The 22,350-nt window shown below is 36.3% G+C and overlaps 2 protein-coding genes across 4 annotated transcripts in view; one reads left to right on the top strand and one right to left on the bottom strand.

Moving 5' to 3' along the window:
• The window catches only part of PI4KA (phosphatidylinositol 4-kinase alpha), a 62,628-nt gene that overhangs the window by 14,723 nt on the left and 25,555 nt on the right, over window positions 1-22,350 (top strand). For all 3 annotated transcript variants that reach the window (XM_074920898.1, XM_074920899.1, XM_074920897.1), the window contains 9 exons: window positions 70-202; window positions 866-961; window positions 1,662-1,845; window positions 2,592-2,695; window positions 3,641-3,809; window positions 6,970-7,020; window positions 19,565-19,673; window positions 20,207-20,343; window positions 21,299-21,432. In XM_074920898.1, coding sequence (XP_074776999.1) covers window positions 70-202; window positions 866-961; window positions 1,662-1,845; window positions 2,592-2,695; window positions 3,641-3,809; window positions 6,970-7,020; window positions 19,565-19,673; window positions 20,207-20,343; window positions 21,299-21,432 — 1,117 coding nt within the window. The remainder of the gene's footprint in view (window positions 1-69; window positions 203-865; window positions 962-1,661; window positions 1,846-2,591; window positions 2,696-3,640; window positions 3,810-6,969; window positions 7,021-19,564; window positions 19,674-20,206; window positions 20,344-21,298; window positions 21,433-22,350) is intronic.
• On the bottom strand, window positions 8,671-18,250 carry SERPIND1 (serpin family D member 1). Its single transcript, XM_074920908.1, has 5 exons — window positions 18,091-18,250; window positions 15,962-16,833; window positions 11,940-12,213; window positions 10,845-10,989; window positions 8,671-10,445 (listed from the first exon to the last, which is right to left on the bottom strand). The coding sequence occupies exons 2-5, from the start codon at window positions 16,815-16,817 to the stop codon at window positions 10,254-10,256; spliced, it is 1,467 nt and encodes a 488-aa protein (XP_074777009.1). The 5' UTR covers window positions 16,818-16,833; window positions 18,091-18,250; the 3' UTR covers window positions 8,671-10,253.

The following is a 22,350-nucleotide window of genomic DNA, read 5'->3' as shown; positions in this document are numbered from 1 at the left end:
CTGCGTGCTTTCATCTTGGGGAAAAAAGCTGTTTCATATGCTGTTGATTTCCATACTCTGTGTTCTTAGTAGGTGGTAACGACATCAAAATTAGTGTAACCAATGAACATTCAGAGTCCACTCTAAATGTAATGCCTGGCAAGAAAAGTCAACCATCCATGTATGAGCAGCTGCGTGACATTGCCATAGACAACATCTGCAGGTAAGAGAGACTTGCACCATGTTGGAACACGTGTTCTGTTTCCCTAGCAGAAAAGTATTGTGACCGTTTAGAAGGTGCTGCTCTGTGCTGCTATAAAGGCTTTTTGCCTTTTTTTGATTATGACTTCATTTTTCTTCAGACATCTCTTTCTGTTTATGTCCTAATTGTAAAATAATAATTAAAAAAAAAAATTTGTTTTTTTTTCCCACGTATGTAATTCATGCTAGTCACCGTTTTGATATTCAGCAGGGTTTTTGTTTTCTGCTTAGATTATCATGTTGAGTGAGTTTCCTGTAACAAAAGGATTGTTACGTACCAAATGTGGGCAGTGTAATGATGATTCTTCCATTCTAGACAGCTACAAAGAGCTGGAGGGAAGACATAGTTGGTGACTGGAGACAACAGAGTGATGGATTCTGAATTTACCTTATTGCATATCCCCATCTTTATTGTTGCTGGAGAAAGCAGCAGTAGAAACTCAGCTCATTTTTTAAAATACATCTGCAGCATTCCTAGGCAATCATTTCTTATACTTCAGTATAAAATTTTTTCCCTTATATCAGGTGTGCATTTACAATAGTAAAAAGTTTAATGTTTAATTCATGCCTTTTTTTTTTTTCCCTATAGCTGTTCTAGTAAGTTTTCTGTTCATTGTTATTCCAGGTGCTTGAAAGCTGGCTTGACTATTGATTCGGTGATCGTTGAGGCCTTTCTTGCCAGTTTATCTAACCGTCTGTACATCTCTCAAGAGAGTGATAAGTAAGTTGTTAGTCATCAAACCATTTTTTTCCTTCACTCAGTGAACCTGAAGCTTATTCTAAGATATAAGTACAAAGAGCGTTATTTTAGAATTAAGTGTCTCAGAGATTAGTGAGCTTGGATGTGGGGTCAGGATCTTCCCATGCAAATCTCTGCAGAGCTGAGCCCTTGTTTTCATACTGAGAGGTATGGATTCATTTTTATCTGAATGTTTTGAGTCCTAGATTGAGTGATACACTCTTCTGCTTTATTCTTCAGGCTTCAGCTGTCTTTTATGTCTTGACACAGCTTATCACTTGTGGCGTTTGACTTGCCTTATTTTTAAGAGACTTGCCAACCAAGAAACCTCCAAGGGGAGATCCTGTTGTAGCTGGTCTGACTGTCATGTCTTAATGTTTTGAAGATCACTTTTACATCTTTTCACTGTTGTTTCTAGAACAGTTTGTTCATGGATTAGTGTGGGTTTCTTGCATGCATAGTGTGTTTTGGGGTTTTTTGTTTTTTATTTTGAAAACCAACTTGTGCAAGTATATCTCTGATGTTAATGTTGGAAGTAGATGGGTATATAAAGTGGCAATATTAAAGCTGTTAGTAATGTTTAAATTTAGCATACATGAAATGCCAGCATGCTTGGAGGTCTTGATAACTGCTGAACAGTTACATGTATGGTTTGGGGGTTTTTTGTTTGTTTTTGTAACAGGGAAGCTCATTTGATTCCTGACCACACAATTCGTGCTCTAGGGCACATTGCAGTGGCACTGAGGGACACCCCAAAAATGATGGAACCCATCCTACAGATCTTGCAGCAGAAGTTTTGCCAGCCGCCTTCTCATCTTGATGTACTCATCATTGATCAACTGGGCTGCTTGGTCATCACTGGAAATGTAAGGAGAGAACTGGTCAAGATTGTTGACAGTTCATGATCCCTTTCCTTTAGTTAAAAGGAAACATATTGAGAAACTGCATTGGCAGAAGTTTAAGGTTTTTATTGTCTTTTCTTTACCACAGGTACATGCCTGTACAATCCTTATGTCTCTGGGACATGAGAAAACAAAAGCTAATTAATAATGTATAAGATGATGTCCCTGTAAAGAAGATTAGTCCCCACAGAAAATAACAAAAGGGGTTTTTTTTTAAATATTAAAAAACCACCAAACTCAATGTTTTCAAAAGTTATTAAGAAGTTTATACATTTGGCCTATGTTCTGAATACATGCACGCTACCTTGTTTTGTATCAGTAATTACCTTTCAAAGTCTTCTAGGTCCATGCATTTAAAAGTATAGGTTTCCACCTTCTGTCATACAAGGACAAATTGACTTACCTTTTCCAGATGTTATTTGTGCCTCTGAGCAAGCAATTAATTGCCAGAACTCAGAAGCCTGAAATGAAGTTTTCCATCTGGAAGGTGGAGTTAAATAATAAATTTTTTGCAACTTGAACAATTAGAAACACTAATGAAAGCGCTTCCATGGTGTGCTTTATGGAAGCTGAAACTGTTGCTCAGGCTATGACTAGATACCTATCAGAAGAACTTTGTAGTACTTTTGTGTGTTATAAAGGGTTGTTCTTCAGAGAGATTGTATCTAATAAGCTTTACTTAGTGGTTTGGGTTTTGGGTTTTTTTACAGCAATATATTTACCAGGAGGTGTGGAATCTGTTTCAGCAAATCAGTGTTAAAGCAAGCTCAGTTGTTTACTCTGCCACAAAAGATTATAAGGACCATGGATACAGGTAACACTTAGCTGTGTCCCTTAAATGTATGAATATTATATCGAATATCCTTTATTTTCACTTTTTCCCAATATAAGTTTTATAATGATGTTATAAATAGTATTGTTCTTTTTTATGTTCAAAAGTAATACGTTAGTTTAAAAATAGTAGCACTTCACAATGTAAAGATTCCTAAAAACATTTTTCTATGTTTTTTTTTTTTTTCCCTCTGTAAGGAGTTAATGTTTGTAAGTGATAATTGAAATTGATGATTTCTGTTACCTGTAACTAGAGTAATTAATCCCTTAGCCTAGAAAAGCTAAGGAATTTCCATTGGGCTCTGTGTGTGTGTGGTTTGGGTGTTTTTTAAATGTGGTCCCAGTACTTTTTAGGGATTAAATGCAAACATTAGCAATTTAATTCTTAGTATGTAAGTATGCATTTTAGTACCTGTTATAATTAATGATTAGCACTGACTTCGTTGGTAGTTGGGGTAGGCTGGATATCTTTTAATGTCATATGTGAGTAATCAAGAAGAGTATTCCTGTCAATGTGTTTTAAGATACTGTCTGACCCAATGCAATCTCAGCTTTAACAATGATACTAGTTCTGATTCTGCTCAAGAGCTTTCCCAGTCCAAAAGCACAGCCCTTTGCTACTTCTTGTCTGTAGGCATATCTCCTACCAGAAAGTAATTTCCTTTTGGCCATGACAATATCAAAAATGAAATGTCATCCAGAGGCAAAGTTTACAAACAATTTTTCACTTAAGTACTGATTGCATTTCAATTATAAGTGATGTGTCATTATTCATAAAAATAAAAAATACACCCCATCCCCCAAAAAAATCTCATGAGTGAAAAAATGTCATTAGCTTTATTGCAAGAGTTACTATCAGCATTATGAAGAAAGCACTGAAAATATTAAACTTGGAGGAACTGTTTGTTCATTAACTGTCTTTTCACAGGCACTGTTCGTTAGCAGTCATTAATGCCTTGGCTAATATTGCTGCTAACATTCAAGGAGAACACCTTGTGGATGAACTACTGATGAACCTGCTGGAGCTGTTTGTTCAGCTTGGGCTAGAAGGAAAGAGAGCTAGTGAGAGAGCAAGTGAAAAAGGACCAGCACTGAAGGTCAGATATTCACTGGTTTTTAATTGTATGCAACTGTGCATTTATACAGGTGGCACTACTAAACACAGTCTTCTGTGTGTCTTTTGAATCAAACCCATGCCCTTACACTCACAGAAAGTATCATGCTTCTTTAAACCTAAGAATGTCTTCTGATTGTGGAATATGAATGCAGATCTAGAACACCTTTCAAACCCCTAATGAATCTGTGTGTATCTGAGAGAGCAGCAGTATACCTGTTGTTCAGCTGAGTCTGGTTTTGTGTGAGGCTAAGTAAACTGTCTGGAGTGTTCTGCTGTTAGAGGCAGAGCTACAGAGAAACCCAGAATGCTGACTGCTGAACTCCTCTTACTAAATCTTGAAGTGTCTTTGGATGTGACAGAATTCTACTTCTAAATCTAGTGGTGTCATAGGATCATAGGAAAATTCAGGTGGAGAGGACCTCAGGAAGTCATCTTAGTCCAGCCTCCAGCGTGACATAGCCAGTCTGTCATTCTGACTAATCTTGCTGTTATGAGTCAGTGCGTTTTGATTTTTTTTTTTTCCAAGATCCAAGTTGATGCAGGTCTATCTGTCTGGGCTTATAATGGAAACAGTGGAGTGAAGTGAAAATTAGAGATTTAATATAAATCTCTGCTGATTTTTAGGAGTGCTTTAGAGAGCAAGTTTATTCAGAAAAGCTTGCATAAGAGAGGAGACTTGTCTCTTAGATTTCTTTGTATGGTAGCAATAATTTGCAGAAGAGTAAACCTGAGTGGGTTTGCCTTAAAATAGAGTTATTTTAAAATGCAGTTTCTACTTTTGATTTGTAAAATTTAATACATACTGACATTTAAAAGTCTATGAGAAGGTCTGGAAGATGACTGTCTTTAAATGCTACCTAAATTTATATGCAGGAGCAGTTTATATGCAGTTAATTTATTCACTCAGAAGTCTCTGCTTTTTTTCTTATGTGAGGAATTTTTCATTTCACTTCATACTAGCTTTTCTTCCCATTTCAATAAAGTGTCCAGAGTACTCAATGTGCCTGTTCTATTTAAGAAGCAAACAGAAATCTCAGCCTTTCCCACAATACCTGCTTCTCATCTTTGCTCTAAAATACACTCATAAACAAGCTGTTAACCTTGACTTTTGCTCTTGAGATTTATATTATCATTTGAAAAGCAAAATGTGGTTGCTTCCTACTCATCAAAAATCAGAGCCTTGCTCTGGTTATCTTCCTCCCTAGTGTTCAAATGCTGGAACTTCTTGGCATTCTGAGCACTCCCTTAGGACAACTTTTAAAAACTCAGTGTTTGATATACTGATTTCATATTTAAAAAAATACACTTGTATGTTCATAATTCAAATGTGTTCATACTCGAAAGTTAAGGTTTTCTTGGAGATGCGGTTTGGGAACTGTTCCCTGCATTTTAGGGCAGATAGGTAACACTTCCTTTTGAAATAGGTACATTTTCCTAGTACTAAGAGGAACAATGGGTTTTTTCTTTTTCACCTTTTTTTTTTTTTTTTTTTTCCTCCCTTCCTGTACATGCTACAGTTTAATAGTCCTAAGTTCTGTCTCTATCCTTTTATGGGATGGATCTTTTGGTGAATCCCTCAAATTAATCTGTTTGCTTTGAAGGTAGACTGCATTTAATTAAGGATGGCAACCCTTTTCAAAGGGAACTAGGGCATCTCTAGAATCTGCTTTTCATGAGGTCTCTGGTGGAAAATCTCTTTCCACAGGTTTCATAGGTTCTTTTAACCATGGATAAGTTAGCTGAAATGGTGACAAACAGATTGTAAACATTGCTCTAAAATGGCATGTCTAAATTAGGTTCCACCCTCCTCCTCCTCCTTTCAGGGATTTTTTTTTTTTTCCAGTGTTTCAGTTTTGGAATCACTATAGGAAACAAACTGCTGCGCTGACTTAAAGCTTAAAGCTGCCTGCAAAAGGAAAAATATATGATTGATTTAACATGAATTTGAGCTAGGAGGCAGTGTTTCTTTATTATGAAGACACTGATAGTGTTTTTTCTTAGAACATTCTTTATTCAATTTAGAGTAAAAGTTATGAAAGGTATTCAAAACACTGAGTTACTTAATTTTCAAAAAGAGTTAAAGTAGATAAAACAATGCGCATACAGTGCTCCCAGAGAAAAGCAAGTTTTTGACTGATAGTTATTAGATAGTTTGCCTGTGTCCTCTGCTTCTCAGCATACCTTTTCATGCACTTAAATTTGTTCACTAACCATTAAAATGCCTCAGTGGCATATTTGTTATGTTTTAATACAGATCTTTCAACCATGCAAAAGTAGATTCAGTGAAGGGAAGAAAAATATCATTCTCTTTTTTTTTTTTTTGCTATCGCTGATAGTTAACACAAACATTCTCTAAGTATGCTCAGGGATGGAAGTCATTGCGTATTCTTCATCCTCAGTGCAAATACAGCGACTTTTTCCACGTGTTCCTACCTCTTGGAGTGATTTGAGTGACGTTCTTTTATCCCCTTATCCCCTTCAAAAATATTCAAGGGTCTGTCTTTTGTTTTGCTTTACCTTGGACACTACAGGAAAGAACTAAAATTGTGGTTTAGTTGGGTTGTATCATTATTGTTTTATCTGAGGACTTTTTGTGTCTCACCTCTCTCCCTTCTCCTTTTTTTTATTGCTTCCTTTTGGTTTATTCTACTTCATGCAACGCTGTACCCTGTTAGCATGTCTGCCTTGCCTCCTCCCTGTGGGACCAGCAGTCACTGTACCTGGTCTGTCTTTCGTAAGGAGGAAACTGCAGAGTTCTCTCCTTCCCAAATCCAAGATGGAGAGTATGGGGAGGTAGGGAAAGGCTTTAGAGGGAAGATATCAATGGTATCAATGAATATTTTCCCTCCTTTCACTCAGGAAAAAGTATCTGACTTCCAAATACAGAAGACACTGTGCTCAAAGGGGCATCCCAGCCTGTCATGAGCTGCCTGAAAAGCTTTGTTGAAAGACTCCTGTATGTCCCAGTCCTTTGGATTTCTGGAGTTGTCTCTCAGCCACCTCATGCATATCTGTTTGAAAGATACAGAGTTGTAAATGGCATAGACAGTAGGAATGTTTGATGCTTGAAATACATCTTGTAGTAGGTATTTTAGAAATGCTTTTGTAGATGTTTTGATAACTTCCTTTTTCTTTTTCAGGCCTCCAGTAGTGCAGGGAATCTGGGTGTGCTTATTCCTGTTATTGCTGTGGTGAGTATCCAGTGGTTGGGTTGTTGCAAACAGAATAATTTTTCTCGCATATATCAAAATATTGATGCTATTTCATGATCAAATGGTTTGGTTAACAGGTAGTGCAGAAGTAAGCATCCAAAATAAATATAATAGTACTGTAAAATAGTATTTCTTGTTCCCCCCCCCCTTAGAGCATTTGTTTAATGATGACATATCTCTCAAAATAATGAATATTTTGTGGTTGGGAGTTGGATTGTTGCTAGTCAGGAATTCAAGAGATTCGTGAGATAAATAATACCCCAGGGGATATTTCTTTGAATAGTGTTTTGCATACAGTGTAATAAACAGCACGTATGTGTGGCCTGCGGAGAAGTTAAAACTAAGTTAAAAATAAATCTTAGTTTGGCAGCACAGTGAATTCTTCTTCTTAAAAGGAAATAAAGAGTCATTGAGAAAGGAGGGAGGAGGGGGAGGAAGTATCCTGTGTCTTCTGAAACAAGAATTGGCTGTCAAGCTGAAAGCATTTTAGGAAATGTGCAAGGACACTGATGTCCATTCCAGATTAATTTATTTTGATGTATATCTGGTTTCAGTCTCAGATGACAACTTTTTCAGGGGAAAAAGATTTTTTTGTTTTTAATGAAGTATAACTACTAAGTCAAAAATTGATGTGTAACCATTCTAGAGCTCCAACAGAAAAACTGATGTATTCAAGTTGGGTTTCCAGGTCAGTAGGACTAGTTGCCTAACTGCTGTAGCTTCTACAAAAAATGTCTAAAAGATCCATAGATTACTTCAACTTACTGGAGAGCAAAAAACCATCATGTTACTTTTTCCCCTCCTGAAACTGAATTCTTCTGAGGAACTTTTCCTGCACAGCTAGTGAGACAGAATGGGAAAAAGTATTACATACTTGCAGTAGGCATGCTGCTTGTAACTTGCTCATACAGCACAGCTATTAACAAGCAGAAAAAAAACATTTAATTTCATACTGTGCCCTCACAGACCTCCTTACTGAAGCTTTTCAAAGAGAAGAGCTTAAATTAGCACTGGTTAAAGATCAAAGAACTGTTCCTTCCCCTTTCTCTTCTGCCACTTTCCAACATTAGTTCTTCCTGAATTCACCAGCAATCAGAAGGGCCAGATCCTAGCTTTACAGAATGTGTTTATAAATGTCTTGGATCACTGTTATTCAGTAGGCTCAGTTCTTCCATGAACGAGCTAGTCCTGTGTTGAGAGATGTTCTAGTGGGTAGTAGTTTTCAGCTGTCAGTAATGCCAACACTGATTTGAGTGAAAGCAAGATCATTCCTTACATATTGAGAAATATTAATGTTTCTTAGAGACTTAATGTAAAATTTATGAAAGTACTTTTCTGTTTCAAATTTTTATTCATAATATATTTGTTCTGAATAGCTGGTGATAACTGCATTTTTCTTAACCAATGTGACCTTTAAATAGAGTCAGATAGTGCCAGAATCTGAAGCAAGAGTTAATGGTTACATTATGGTTGTTGCAGCAAATATTTGACTTTCTTGCACAATATATGAAGATCATGAGGTTTGAGCAGTAGCTGATTTGCTTTTCTGCTTGAACTCTCTCTCTTGAATAATTCCTGTTACTTAGGTCTCAAAACCCCCATGTTTCAGATGGTCCAACTCATTTAATCATTAATAAACTAATTTAAATCTGGGGCATGAATATTTAAACTTGTGAATATGCTTTTCTTTTTTAATATAGATAAAACAGTAAAATGTTTATACAGATGTTAATGATTTCTGTTGTGAATACTGCAAATCGTCCCCCACATGGTGGGCTTATAAGTAAGCACAATGCGAGACAGGAATAGAGAAACAACTGAGATTCCTAATCGGTATCAGCTCTTCGTCATCCTTCATCATCTAATACTAATATTTCACTGGCTGTCATGTTAAAAAACTTTGTGTATCGGGACAAATAATTGTAGTAGATGCAAAATTACAAATGACACTATATAAAAGCAAAATTAAATCCATAAGTTAATAATGGAAAACACATTTTTATGAGAATTCCTAATCCTTAAAATAACTGATGGTTTATAGTTTAATTTGTGTATTTTTACTAACATAAGACAAGTTTATAATATGAACATATTTAGCTACAATATTTGATACGGTAAATAATTATAAAATACCCTCACTGGATTGTGAGGCACTTTTTAAAAAAAAAAAAAAAAAGGTATGATGCAAAGGTGAGTGTGTTCATTGGCTTTAATAACTTGAATGTAAGATGCAACTCTGTTCCTTATACTGGATAGGTATTAACATGCTACAGAATGCAGGTAAATATTCACTTTTTCAAATGTGAAACAGGCTTTTGGTACAGCATTCGTGTTGTTACCAGCATGATTCAGAGAGCTTTACAGTCTTAGTTTGACTTGAAAGGTTCTGTCCATTGAATCAAGTATGAAGAGTGTGTTTGAATTCTCAATAAATATTGTGATTGCTATAAAACACACTTTTTTGTAGAGAGGATTAGGTGATATTGAGCCAGTGAAAAGAGCATTTTGCTAGCTGCTTTCACTATAAAAGGTATTCTAAGGATCTTTATATCATTTTCCTGGCTGGCCTAATGGTGATACTGCTGATGACATAACTGTATTGAAACCATACAGGTTAGGTTGGGGAAAAGTAGTGGATCCATTAGTATTTCATTCCTCCAAGACGTTTTTATTTCCTCTTACTTGGTACACTGGTCCCTAAGTTTCATGGTGTGTATGAACGTTAAATGATGCAAGCAAAAGACAGAATGTAGATACCTACTCTTTTTCAAGTTAGATTATGTAAAATACACAGGGCAGACTTAGGCTTCTAAGACTGGTCCACTATTCAGGATTTCCTTATTCCTATTTATTATAAATAGGCATCCTGGCACAAATTTAGAGCTAAACTTCAAGAATCCAGATAGTCTAAATATTTTATTGATTATATTTTATACACTGAAGTAGAACACAAAGTGTAAGTTACTTTGTGATTTATTTTTTCTTAATACACTTGTATCGATACATGGCACTAACCATTTTAAATTGCAGTCAAATTATCTACTTCTATGAGTCCATTCATGTGAAACTACCTGTAGATAATATATTTTCTTTTGATACCAGTGGCTTTTGTATTAGCTAATATGACAATAAAATTTCCTTTACAATACTGGTATATTAACTGGTAATGATACAGCCCATGTGTAACAGCGTGTTGGAGGTCTTCTCTGCTTTTAAGACTTGGCTGGGTTGGCAACTCTGCCCATGAACAGAAGGCAACTGGTACGATGTTCATAGATAAGAAACAAAAAGGGGCGGTCGACAATAAAGCGAATCTGAGTAGAAAGAGGCATGAACCCGACGTTGGTTATTGCTCCAGCCTCAGTGCCTTCCTCATTCACAGTTATTGTGCCTTGATGATTGAACTGTTTAAACAAACAGAAAAAAGAAAACAAAAAAGAATTTGAGGATCTCCTAAGTATAATCAAACGATGTGCTCACAGCCTTCCCCCCTGCCTCCGTGGCTCCCTTGTGACACTCTTGCTGGTAACTCCTATGCGGCAGCAATCCTTTGCTTTTGGATTGTGAATAAACCTGTTTCTGACTGACCATGATGCTTTTAGTGTCTTTGACATCTGATTTAACATGTTCCTCATTATATGAATAGACAAGAACATGCAGAGAAACCCACATCCCTCCTATGTCCCCCAGGAAAGGTGAGAAAAAAATATTATTTTAGCTTACTGTGAATTATTTTTACTGTGTTGCCATGTTTTCAGGTGATTCAGTTTAAAAAGAAAGGGAGTGAAAAGAGGAGTAAATACCCTGTCAATGGTGACTTTCTCATCTGATATACCAGAGTAATCTCCTTTTTCATTGAACAGTTCTTCTATTCCCATGGATCTCAGATAATCAATCAAGTTATAACTCTTCTCCAGCTTAAATTTAGGCAGAACCACTTCTCTTGTTCTAGTAAAAATAAAATCAAAAACGAAAAAATCATTGAGAAGATACATATTTACATGACTCCTTTGTTTTCCCTATCTGTTGTGATTTGGGGCTTTTTTTCTGTTTTCAGCAAGCAGGACACAGAAATATACAGGACTGTTTACTGTACTTTTACTTTCAAAACTTGGGCATCATTACTTTTAAGCGGTGTTTGAAAAAATTAATTTGCCTGCTAAAACTTAGTTTGTCAATTTAATACTTCACTTATGATTTACATTATATATGTGTATGAGGTACAGCTTTGAACAGTTCAGTACATGGTTGGTTATGCTTGTAATAAATGTTCAACTGTCAGATTTTGAGTACTAAATTGGAGATTTGTCACTTATTGTATACAATAGAAATAGGTTGGGTTCCTGAATAGCCCATCAAATCAGCTTTTAGTCAAGTCTGAAGAGAGATACCACCTAGTCTGTCATCTTGCACAAGAGGAACGATATAATTTTTTCTCTCCCATAATTTTGATGTCCATTGTTGATTATTGAATGTGTGCCTTTACACTATATATTGAAATGCATGATGATGAAATGAACATAGGCTGCTTTCCATATGATCGAGATTATTCTGCAGAAATAACCTGTTATTATCACACTCCTGTTTCCTCCTCATTGTAAACTTTGTCAGTAAGAACTTTTTCTTTAAACCTACATCCAATACTTAATAGAAATAATTTTGGAACTCCCTTAGAATTTTCCATCTCAACCATCCTTGATTTCTTGATGACATTTAAATTTTGAGAGATTACTGGTCCATTTTTGATTCAATAAATCAGTCTTTTTAGGGTTTTTGTTTAGGTTTAATGTTTCTAATAAAAATATCATATGTTACCTTCTGTGCTTTTCATTCACATTTGCCAACCTCATCAAGAAAATACATTAAGACTTTAACATGATGTACTTCTCAGCAGATACCTGTTTGTCATGCTCTTCTGCCATTTTTCCACCACGTGAGGTGTTATCTGCTTCTCTAGAGCTTTCATGCCGGAGAGTTTGTGTGGAAGTACAATCAGCATACTGATGTTCCCCACGAACGGGAGCTGGATCACACCACAATCTAGCTCAGGGTCTGCAGCAGCGAGGAAGTTCCCTTTAGTCTGCATCATAGGAACCTTTACTGTTTGCTTCTCATTCAGTCGGAAACTTCTCTTCATTGTCATTTCCACTGGAAACTTATTCTCCCAAGTTCCTGTTAATACAATACAGAAGTCAGATAAACAAAAAAACCCTAAGATCCTTGTTTAATAAAATATTCCCAGAATAGCAGTTTACATTAAGTTTTCATTCATGTGAATTGGGAATAACTGTAGGAGATTGTTGATTTCAATTAAGCCTGAATAAGAAGACAAGTTTTAAAGTGACTTTAAAATTTATGGCTTTATTTTTAACTTAACATTTGTCCGATTTGAATGTTCTGAACTACAAAAGCAGGTAAACACAAGGAGATTTGAAAGGGCTTGGAGTGTACTTTTTTTTTTTTCTACGAGGAACCTGGGAATTACAAAGTTCAAACAGGTGCAGAGTTTTTAACAGGGTTTGCACCTAGTGAAACAACTGACACAGCTGTATTTTCCAAGAGATCTGAAACTTGAAACCAGACTGTTTCAAGCCTCAGAAACTTCAAGCTAAGTAATGGCTGTTTTCATTTTGCGGAAAAGATATTATGCTGAAGGTATTACCTTGACTTAGTCCTTTCAAGCCAGTTAAATTTCTGTGTTAAGACATCCTGAAGAGTTTGGGTGTTGACTACTTAATGCTGTGACCCAGTTTGATGTCATTTCAGCACACCTACACGAGCCTGTCATTTGACAGGTTTATGCCCAGAGAATACAATTAAATGTATTTTGCAGCCCAGAAAGCTTTGCCATCAGGGTTTGAATCTTTATATGTGAAGATTGTTTGGGTACCCCAGATATTTATCAACTGTGTAAAAGGTGCTTTTTAAAAGTGGCATTCCTATTGATGTCTTTTTTAGAACTGAGGCTCTGGAAAAAGCTGCTTTTTTGTTTGTTTGTTTTAATGGGCAGAATTTTTAAGCTAGACTTTTATAGTGGAAATAGGGTTACTGGCATTTCCTGTTAAAACTCCAGATTTTAGTTCACTGTTGGCAAGCAAGTACCTGGGGACTGTGGCTGTAATTGTGTAGAAAGACTGCAAATTTAACTTTAATTGGTAACCTTTTTTTAAAAGGTTACAAGTGATTCTGAGATCCTTAATCTGACTTTGCCAAAGTGTCTGAAGTAACAAAAAAAGCCTTAACTCTAACTTCAATAGTTTCTTCATATATTGGGCTGACACGGAACAGTTTGAGAAGTGATCAGACTGTGGTTAATATTCTGAAGGGAATGGTATATAATATGGATTATGATATGCTCAAATAAATTGTTTCACTTCTCAGGAAAAAACAACATCTAACAGTTCTTTAAGGAGCAGAATTCCCAGGCATAGGATTAGCTAGCTAAAGACAGGAACATGCTGTGGGTCGGGGGAGCTTCGCCAGCACTGTCATATTACCTGAGGAATGAGAGACATTTACCAGCTCCTCCTAGTAAAAGCAAGGAGCTGGGGAACTTTTTTCTTGAATTCACTTTTGCAGATGTGTTTGTCTTGGGGTAAAATACTGTTCATCAGCAGGAGGCATGTTGTCTTCTGGGGTCAGCTGAAACCAGCTGGCACTTTGACTTTTGTGGCTTCCTGTTTTGAATCTTCCCACCAAGACGTCTTTGAGACCCATCTGTGCTGGCAGAAGTTACCTCAGCTAACTTCTCTCCTGCATTTGTGACTAGAATCTGGTAGAAGCAATTTTGGATCTGTCAAAATTTGTCAGTTATCAAAAGCTGCCATGATCTACCCTGGCTAAAATAACCAGCTCCTAACTTGATGGGAAGCTCATTGTTCATATCTCTGTAGAATGGAGGGTAGCTCTCAGATGGAGGTAAACTGGACACCTGTACCAGATAGAACTTCCTTCTTACCAACATGAATAGTTTCCAGTAGTTTCTTGATGGTAGTTAATGTAAAAGGAGCTTGAGTCTTCATGGTGTTTGGAGAGTATCCCATTACTCACCATCACTTGTACTGAGCATTTCTGTGTACCTGAGAATAGTCATAGGCTTCTTAGCTCTTGAGTGCTTAACAGAACTTGTCTGCAATGGTACAGACAGTGTAAATATTGTAAATAGAAAGATGTGGACAAAAATTAGCATGTCTGGAAGGACTGGTGGGGAAGGTAGGAAACCAGGAGCAGAACTTGCTTTTAAAAAGTTCAGTTCCACTCAAAATGGCATTACCATGAGACTTGCTGTAAGATGAAAGAATAGGAGACAGCAATATAGAATTGATCTGTTTGGTTCTGAAGGTTAGAAATTACAGCCTTCAGCAGACAACACCGAGGCAATTTGGACTAACAGGACTTCATGGATAGAAGAAAAAGCCAAAAGTCTTTTTGATCTTGATGACAAGAGTTCCTAAATACTAAAACTGTTTAATTTTTATTGGTGTTTTTGCAATTTTGAGATAGCACAAGTATTTTATAACTTCAGAGTAAAATAAAAAGATTTGACCAATTTGTGAAAAAAATTACATGTTTCACTTTGCATAATCCCTTTCTTAGGACGGTCTAATGGACAGTAAAGCCATGTATTTCATATGATATGATCATCAGAGATATACTTAAGGATACAAAGTCCCTTTTGGATGGTACTTCAGAATAGGGGATTATTGGGATTTTATGCTAATGATTGCTTAAGATCTTTGAGACAAGTGGTATTATTCAAGGAAGTAATGCCTTACCAGAGAGTAGGAAAAGGTACATTTTGTAAACTTAAAGGAATGGTGTTCCCCTAAGTTCCTATAATCAGATGCTGAGAAGGCAGGTGTAAGAGAGCCCTTGAGCATTTGTTTTCTGGAAGCAGGGATGTAATTGGGAAAAAGAAACTCCTTTGTAAGTTATGGAAAGGAGTATGTTGTACTTCCAAAAACATTGTTAGCCTCATGTTTAATAGATTTTCCTTACGAATGTTTTAAGTCACCTTCATTTGTTTTTCATCTTAAACAGTAACTGTTTTCCTTTTTTCCCTCAGTTCATCTTTCATTGGCACCTTGCACCTTTTGCTCATTTAATACCATTTTAAAGGTTTGTAGAAAAATTAACAAACTTGCAATCTGAGGCAGATAACTAATGTTGAAATTCTCACCACAAATGCTTAGTTTAAAGAAGTTGAAAATAAGGATTCGTAATAAGAATATATTGTACAGGTTTCAAGCCTCTTTAACTGTTCAGCCTATAGTGATACCTGTAGAAGCCCAGACATTTCATGCTGGATGAACTGAATCATTCCATGTAGTGAATGTGTTTGGTTTTAGTTGTAGAAAAATACTGGTTTGGTTATTCTCTTCAGTCCCCTGTATAGGCTTGTTGCTCTGATAATGTGAAGAAATACCTACTTTAAGGTGAAATTCTTTATAGTCATTCCTATGAATCCTGAATACTTCAGAAATGTTGAGTGTTTTAACTGAAATTAACTTAAACTGTTTCAGTGAGGCCAGTAACTCGAGGCAAGACTGAATGTAACTAATAACTTGCACATGCATTAATATCTCACCATCTGAGACTCCTACAAAGCTTGTGCTATCTGAGACTATTCTGCATTCATATGTTGTTTTTCAGTCTCACTTTTACACTATAAGATTTTGGATTTAATAAATATTTGCTGTATTTGTACAATACCCACTAACTTCAGAGCATGACTGGAACATCAGTGTGCTACAGAAACATGCAATAATGGGCTGATAAGATAGAGTCTTCTTAATTAAGGAGTCAATAGGCTTTTTTGAACTGTAGACTAGATTTAAGTTCAATCTGGGATTTCTAATTAAGTATGCAGTGAATTGCAAACAGAAAATCCATTGCCAAGATTGAAATAATAGATTCATACCTTTAAAGTAAAGACAGTTGAGAATCATCATCAGCGTTGTAGGGTTTACGTTCACAAGTGCTTCCTTTATTAATCCTTTGGTCAGCTTCAAGATGCGTTCATTGGTTTTAGTTATGAAAGTGGGATCTGAAAAATCAGCTGGTTGGGCATCAGCAAAGTAGTATGTTTTCATGTTGTTTCTGAAATCATTCAGAATAGAAAAGTCCTTCTGAATGTAAAGATCATTGACAGACCTCAGGGTGTAACCAAAATTGCGCCTGAATAACCGATGAGTGAGTTTGCGGAAGAGGTTATGAACAGTCATGAGCTCATATTTGGTGCTGGCATTAATGAAATCTTCAAAGCCAAGAACAGATAATACTTCCTGCTGAGTTTGATCCTTCAGACCCAGAGAAATCATAGCCATTGCAGTAGAAATGCCAACGGGAGCCATGAGAATATTCTCTGAAGAGTTGGCTTTGTCTGCCACACTGCGGTAAAGGTCGAAGCCAAAGTTTGCGTTGAGGATATTGAGGCGCTGGATTCTGGTTTTGCCTTGGAATAGTTCAAGAATATTTCCTTGCTGAATTTCAGAAACCATGTATGGGCCAGCGTCAATAATGTCACTGTAGTCATCTTCACCCAGTATCTTGTCAAGATCTAGATAGTCCTCTTCCTCCTCCTCTTCAGGAATCAAGTCATTAGTGATAGTGTTTTCTCTGTGGAACTCTGGTGATAAGTTTGGCATATCATAGGTCCCATTTTCATGTGGCTGTGCATCTTTAAGGCTTTCAAAATGCTCAGTGAAGTCCTTGATTCCACAAAATGTGGAGGTTATGGTGAGAGCAAGGGCAAGCAAATGAAATAGGAACTTCATTCTGACAGGTCAAAACCTGAAAGGCAGCACAGTTGAGAAAGAATAATTGAATTTTGGTTATCTATTCCCTAATTTTAGGTCCATGCTGAATTCTGTCACAGCAGAAGGTCTATAGTTAACCTTATTCAACAGCATTTTTTTTTTTTTGGAACACAGCTTAATTAGATGTCCAAATCTGTTTTACTGGTAATTGGTTTTGCTTACATAATGCCTCCAGCCTGCCAAAGACCTCCTCCCATGGAAGTAGTCATTATTGGCATATTTCAGCAGTAACAAAATCATTATCTAAAATATGTGGGATTCTTTATTTATAAAGCTGTCACACTTAAAATGTGTACTGTGTTACTAGTGTGTTCTAAAAATATGATGTGAAGATAAGTTTGAAGATTTGAGCTGGGTAGGAGGAGGGACTAGGCATCCACTAAAGGAGCATACCAGAAGGCTGAGATCTACTGAAGAATTTGAAAAACAGACATTCCGTAGCTACAACAAAAAATGGGAGTTTTATGGGAGTTTTTTTGAAAGAGCAAAGCTGAAATTTGATGGAATAAAGAAGATGTAGGGATTTAGCAACAAATCTGGAGAAAGATGTGCATTTGCACTAAATACCATTAGTGGGACTGCACTGTTAAAACAAAAATCTTACTACAGTGTTGATTAGAATGTTTTTTAAATTAGCAAATAGTCCAAAATTCTGTTCTGTAGAAGTAAAGTATATAGGTATACATACCTGTACATCTGTGAATAAAACCAGTGCTTGAAGGAAAATATTTTCAAACATGTTGTAGCAGGACTGAAATAACTTTAATTAGTTTAATAATAGTTTAATTTTTGAAACTCTCCCCCTGAACTGATTAATCTTAAATTCTAAAAGTGTTTAATGCGATTATCCTATTAAAAAAATGAATTACTTTGCAACAAGGAAGGATCCACAGAAGGTGCTTTTAAAATGCTTTTTACACTGTGACTGAACGATTCGAGTCAGTCCTTTTCTCACTCTTTCTTCATAAATTCATTACTTTTTTTTTCCCCGCCCCCAGAAGTCAGTCCCTTAGGGCTGAGATACTCTGTCCAGTAACCATTGATAAATGTTCTCTGCTTTTGGCATAGAAGAATTTGCTGTCTGTAGTTCCCAACTTTACATTCTCATCTTCACCAATGTTCAATTATTGCTTAGCAGCACTTAACACAGGCAAAACTTTCCCCCACTCTACAATATATATGTCTTTGGTCAAATCTACCTAAAATAACAGAAGATGTAAATGAAGCTTACCTTTAAGCCAGTGTACAGAAAGGATGTGTTGAATAGCTCAAGTAAGGGGAATGGCAGGGTTTAAATCTGAACTTTGACGCTAGTTTTTTGTGTATCTCCCAAAGTAAACATTCTCTAAACCAAACACTGCTAAACTTACTTCGTCAGCCAAAATCCCTCCCTTGCTTAGTGATCTCTGCTGAATTGTATGTTGTTTGTTGAACTATATTATGGCTTTGCAGGTACTTGTTCACTTTTGAGGAAGATCTTTGAGCAAAAATTGGTGTTCATGTAAAGTTTCAAAGTCAAGCACACACATAAACTTGACTGTTAATGACTAGTAAAAGCCATGTTGCTGTGATTTTGTACTGAAATGGGGGGGGCATCTTACTGCAGATATGGTTGAGGCCACTTTGCTTGTGATGGTCAGGCTTGCTTCAGTCAGTGTTACACTGATGCAAATGTTTGTGTTGCACAAGCAACTTTTTACCATACTGCCATTCACCATCTTAAACTCAGATTAATGTTACTATAATGGGGGTTTTTCTTCTTTTTTTTTCCTAAATGAACAATCTGCCTCATAATTTACAGATATATCCAAAGTTGGCTTTATATGAAGTTTCGCTGAAATACTGCTGGCTTTCATACCTCAAGGGAATTATTGTACAGTTAGATAGAACTTCTTCAATCTAGACTGGAATCTAACATTTTCTTAATAAAGTTTACAGCAATAATACACAGTCATATTGAATAAAGCTTGCCGTTTAAATGGTTCATTTCTTTCACTTTTTAAACACTGCCTGTGCTTCTAATGCTTTTTAGGATAACACCTGATAAGCTTTGTTACATAAATTTGTCTAACATTGCATATCATGTTGGCTGGGAGTATAAACTATACTCCTCCAATAGTAGCAGCTATTTGTGCAAAAAGTAGCAGAGAATTTTAATAAATGTGTTGAAAATAATGCTCTTTTACTTGCTTGTTTAGATAGTAAATTCTCCAGAACTGATGTAACTGAGTGCGTGGGTGCAGACAATGAAACATCCCCAATTGGTGCCTCAATGTATTTCCACAAAGCCAATAAACAATAGCAACCAGAAGTACGTTTGACTAATGTTTATTTGGTTTTGAGTTCCTTTGCACTGAAGCAAAGCTGCATGACATTGTCTTCAACACAGTTTAAAGGACCATGTGGCCTCTTTCTCTCTGCAGTTGACGGTATATGAATATCAAGTATTCTCTTCAGAGGTTACTGTATCAGCATGGTATTATTCCAGTGTAAAACAAAGGAAACTCTTACTTTAGGCATCTCAGATGTTAGTAGTTGAGATATTCTAACAAGATTTAATTTTCTTCTGCTAGTTTTCATAGGTGACAAAGAATATTACCTTCCTAAATCATAGGAAAGAAGGTATATTAATCAATTCCTTAGCATGGATTTAAGTTATTGTAACTCCCACCATTTCCTGATGTTAATTTTTATTTCTTTGGTAGCTCACTAGACGCTTGCCACCCATCAAGGAGGCCAAGCCCAGGTTGCAAAAGCTGTTCCGTGACTTCTGGTTGTATTCAGTGCTGATGGGATTTGCTGTGGAAGGATCAGGTAGTGTAAATTCTAAGAGAGCAACATTGCTGCTCACATTCAAACTTTTGATGAATCTAAGTGTAACTGCAAACTGTTCACAGTAGGCTGAAGAAAAATTAGAGGCATAAGGACATTACAAAGCAAACAGCTTGCATGACAGTTTTCTGGTAGGATTTCTTTACATCTTTGCTCTGGTTTGCTGTGAGATTGAGCACAGTACAGTTTGTACTTAGATTTTTTTTCTAAGCTAATACAGCAGTTAGCCTTAGTTAAATATGAGTTTTGATAGCTAACTTCATAGCATGGTAGGTCAGCCATATGGGGTACGTTGGTCATCAGGTAGAAACTTCTTACCATTGAGAAACTTCACTGGGAATTACCTGAACAGGTTTATTGTTTGGAACATGGATCACTTGTGTTGAGTGTTTGTTAAGTGCATGAAAAATTTGCCCTAGGAAGTAGTACAAAGCTTGATAATGCTAGTTAACTTTGTGAATCTTAATACTGTTTTGCTCCCCCACCCCACCTTCCTCTTTATACTTGTCCTCCAGGTCTCTGGCCAGAAGAATGGTATGAAGGTGTCTGTGAAATTGCCACCAAGTCTCCATTACTCACATTTCCCAGCAAAGAACCACTTCGATCTGTTCTTCAGTACAATTCTGCCATGAAGAATGATACTGTGACTTCTGTAAGAGTTAATTTCTTCTGTTATCTCCTTCCATAATGTCCATCAGTGTTAATGGACATAGTAGTCATGATTTATTGAAATAGCACAGTACCCATTCAACCTGCTGCCTATTAGTGAAAACCAGCTTTTTTACACTACTCTGTCAACGGTGTACATAAATTACTTAAGTTTAGTTTTATCAAGCGTTTAGACTGGTAGCTACACTATTTTGATTAGGTGTACAAACCAAGTCTTTGTGGAAATGGAAGTCTTTTAATAGTTTTTCATTTATTTTGTATCAGACAGACAAAACTTGCAGTGTTTAAAAAAAAAAAACAACCAACCCACAAACAAAAAAAAACAAACAACAAACTTTGGAAGGAAAAAACACATTCAGCCCTTCAAAGAAATGTTAAGTTAGCTTTTTCCCTCCTTATCCTCTGGCGTGGTACTGGTATACTTCTCTCTCCCTAGTGTTTGCAGGATAGATTTTACCTGAGGACTATTTCTGGTAGCAGTCTAAGTGGATTGAAGAGTTGCAGCTTATGAAATGTCTTTGTCTGGCTCCCAAATAAGAAGGAAATCTGCATTGTGCCTATATATTTAGTTCTGTGATGTCCAAGAATGGCATAACAACCTCATGAAGTTTAAGGAGCTGGGCAAGGTTGATGTTGATCAAAATTGCACACGTTGAATGTAGGAACTGTATTTCTTCATTGGTATAACTCTGTGAAAACCAGAAGTTATTTCAGCAGGGAGCTTGACTCCAGTATTTTAATTCTGTTTAATTCTGTATTTGAAGAATTGTGACTTACTGAGTCAGAGTAGGTTGATCTTAGTCTGCAGACAGGGGCATCCTGGCATATTGTTTGCTAAGGTTAAAAAATAAGAAGAGTAATAGCTGAAAGGAAATGTTTTCAGAACACAAACTAATATAGTACTCCCACTTCAGATAACTTCATGTATTCATCTCTAGGCTGAATTAAATGAACTGCGGAGTACCATAATAAATCTCTTGGATCCTCCTCCAGAAGTGTCAGCGTTGATCAATAAATTGGACTTTGCCATGTCTACCTATCTCCTTTCTGTTTACCGCCTAGAGTATATGAGGTATATATGTACTTTTTTCACTAATTAATTTAAAAAAAGAATAAAAATTTAAAACTGTTACAAGGCAGAATTGCCAGACACTAAGATAAATGAGAATCAGTACTTTGAGTGACATTAATACTGAATATGCTGAGACTGGGAATTCATCTATGCAAAAATGCCTTTAGGGTAGATAAAAAGGATGTAATAGTATAGTAAGGCCAAAAAAATGACATTTCTTCTATATAAGAACTAATAGAAGATGGACAGAAGGGTTTTTCAAAGGAACATATTGAAAGTGTCATGTCCTGTGCACAGAATCTTGTGCTTGCGTCTCTGAAGGACAGTGTAGACACTTGCCTGTTCTGTAAGAGTAGTGTAATGAAGGACCTGAGAAAAAAAATTATAGTTTGCTTTTTTTCTTCTCACTAGTGTATATTAGGTTGTACTAATCAAACATACTGAATTCAGACTTCTTTTTTTTCCTTTAAAAGTGTATTTATTACTACTGTTCAAAGAAGTGTGTAGCTGAAAGCTGAGGTGGAGGTCTAGCAGTGAGCAGAATAGGAAGAAACTTCTCCATCACATTTTTACTTTGACAATAATTGACAACAGACAACCATTTCCAGAAACATTGTGAGTGTATTTTAGAAACAGGTTTTTTAATAAGTGATATTTCCATCATATGCAAATTCAACAAATGCAAAGCCTATAGAAATGCCGAAGACTGTACCTTATTTGTATGTTTGTGGTGATTGTATAAGTGCATCATCATCAGGCTTCCCACTCCTGAGGTGTGAAAGTTATTCTCTCCATGACAAACCAGAATTTTATGATCTCTGAGCCCTGTTAGTGGATGTAGAAATGAATAGCAATATCACTAGAGACTTAAAATCACCATGAAATGAACAATCACCATACGAGTGTGGTGTGTATTGT

Source organism: Athene noctua, chromosome 17, assembly GCF_965140245.1.
Source record: "Athene noctua chromosome 17, bAthNoc1.hap1.1, whole genome shotgun sequence".
Taxonomy (NCBI): domain Eukaryota; kingdom Metazoa; phylum Chordata; class Aves; order Strigiformes; family Strigidae; genus Athene; species Athene noctua.
Note: the sequence above shows the minus strand (reverse complement) of the source record. Positions and strands in the feature narration are given on the sequence as shown.